At 44.9% G+C, this 1,948-nt stretch overlaps 1 protein-coding gene across 1 annotated transcript; it reads left to right on the forward strand.

Moving 5' to 3' along the window:
* Window positions 1-462: 462 nt before the first annotated feature.
* SEPMUDRAFT_121731 (uncharacterized protein) lies at window positions 463-976 on the forward strand (the record flags this gene model as incomplete). Its single annotated transcript, XM_016901711.1, has 2 exons — window positions 463-773; window positions 835-976. The coding sequence occupies 2 exons, from the start codon at window positions 463-465 to the stop codon at window positions 974-976; spliced, it is 453 nt and encodes a 150-aa protein (XP_016756042.1).
* Window positions 977-1,948: the final 972 nt, after the last annotated feature.

Here is a 1,948-nt window from a genome sequence, read left to right on the forward strand (position 1 = left end):
TAGATATCTATACTTGTATATATATATGTTTTAATTATAGTATATCTATATACTATATATATATATATATAACCCCTGCTAGCAGTTATCCTAGTAGTGGCGAACGAACGGATAACAACTCATATTCGAAATTAATAACGCCTAGGGGGGGCGACTTACGTATAGTTCTTATACTTATTATCTAGAATAACGTCGGCGGTACAGTGGTGCGGTAGAGTGTTATTAGTCCGGAAAGATAGGTAGTATCGTTGCCCGGCGTGACTAATGCCGGGATTCGGCAGCTGCCTAAACCTTAAATTGCCCTAGTGGGGTAAATTTACTTTCTCTCTCTCACTTCACTACCTCACTACAACACCTCTACAACACCCGTACCTCCGTACCTTCACTAGCGCCGTCGATACCTACCTTCGTAATCAGACCGAGTTCTTCTTCAACTACTACACCAATATTAGAAACCTTACTATGCCGAAACGCAAGAGCAATGCCCCAGAGGCACTAGCAAACAAGCGCGCAAAGCTCGGCGCAGCCTCGAAGTCACTCGAGGAGTACTCCCTCAAGCTAAACACTTTACGAGACCGAGAGCGTACTGCCGCTATAGACGAAGAAAAGAGGGCACAGGATCGATACCGCAAAGCGCGTAACGAATCCTTCGCGCGATTCAAAAAGGTACAAATTAAGGAGTATACGAGTTTCGAAAGCCTCGCCAAAGATGAGCAACAGGAACTTATCGAGGGCTGGAGAAAGATACATACAAAGGAGTATAATCAAAAAGCGTAAGTGCAAATGTGGTCGGCGGATATAGTCGGCAGATTTGAGTACTAACTTCTGATTTAGTACAAAGAAGCAGACTGGAAAGAGTATAACACTTCCTCCCGATGAGCAGGCAAAGATTGATAAAGCCGACTGGTTTCTCGAACTCGGCGATATCGACTCTAAGGAACGATTGACATTCCAGAAAGAAGACCAGATTGAGTAGGAATAGAAGCATCTATCTGTTGGCGAGGAGTGCGACAAAGGGGTTGGCGGCCTTGGCAACTATTGCCTTCCCTCGGAATCAGTTCTCAATCTATTCTCGACTCTACAGATAGAGGAAGCGAGGGCTAAGTCCATTGGTACCTTTGCTATCCAGGCATCCTCTTCCACTTTTTCGACGGCCTACAATCAATGGCGCTCTTCTATTCACCACTTCTGGGACAAGATTGTTATCCTTGAGAACCTGGATATACCAAATGAGAAAGGCATGAAAGAGGTCTTGAAAATCGTTGGCAGCGAGACAATGAAGGTAAATATCTGCCGACTATATTTGCCGACCACAGAAACTAATCACAATTCCAGATTTGTATTAAAGAAGTCCGAATGCTATTACTACATAAGATCTTCTCGCCTATTGAGCGAGCCGTTTGCCGGAATGTCCTATCGTAGGATACCAAAGCTCAAGCCTACTATAGAGGGCGATTGCCAGGCCCTTCTTGGCTCATTCCCGCTACCTACGACTATGCAGCTAACGGCTTTTTGCCTTCAAAGATAATGAAGGAGAACAAGCATCTCGCAAAGATGGCGTACAAGATGTGCGAGAAAGAGAACTCTCTTACGAAGGAACAGACAATGTGGCCAGCAGTGATGGAAAGCCTTATCCATTGTGGCGTAAAAGAGTATACTGGTATTACTCTCGAAGCTATCCTGCTCCTCCTCCTCCAAGAAGACGAACTCTGCCTCTCGATTTCTGGTCTCGAGGAACTGGTTGAGAAGGACAAGAGACTGGCTACCCTTGTTAAAGTTTAAGACTAAGAAGCGGAAGCGATAGGTAAATAGCAAGCGACGCCTGAACCAGGGTTTCGATAGGTTAGCTCGGATGTAGCAGAATGTCGGCATATCCTATTGGCTATACCCTTGTTATAGCGTAACACTATGATTGAGTACAGGAAATTCTCTTCTTTTCCCCTTCTAC

Source organism: Sphaerulina musiva (genome assembly GCF_000320565.1).
Source record: "Sphaerulina musiva SO2202 unplaced genomic scaffold SEPMUscaffold_15, whole genome shotgun sequence".
Taxonomy (NCBI): domain Eukaryota; kingdom Fungi; phylum Ascomycota; class Dothideomycetes; order Mycosphaerellales; family Mycosphaerellaceae; genus Sphaerulina; species Sphaerulina musiva.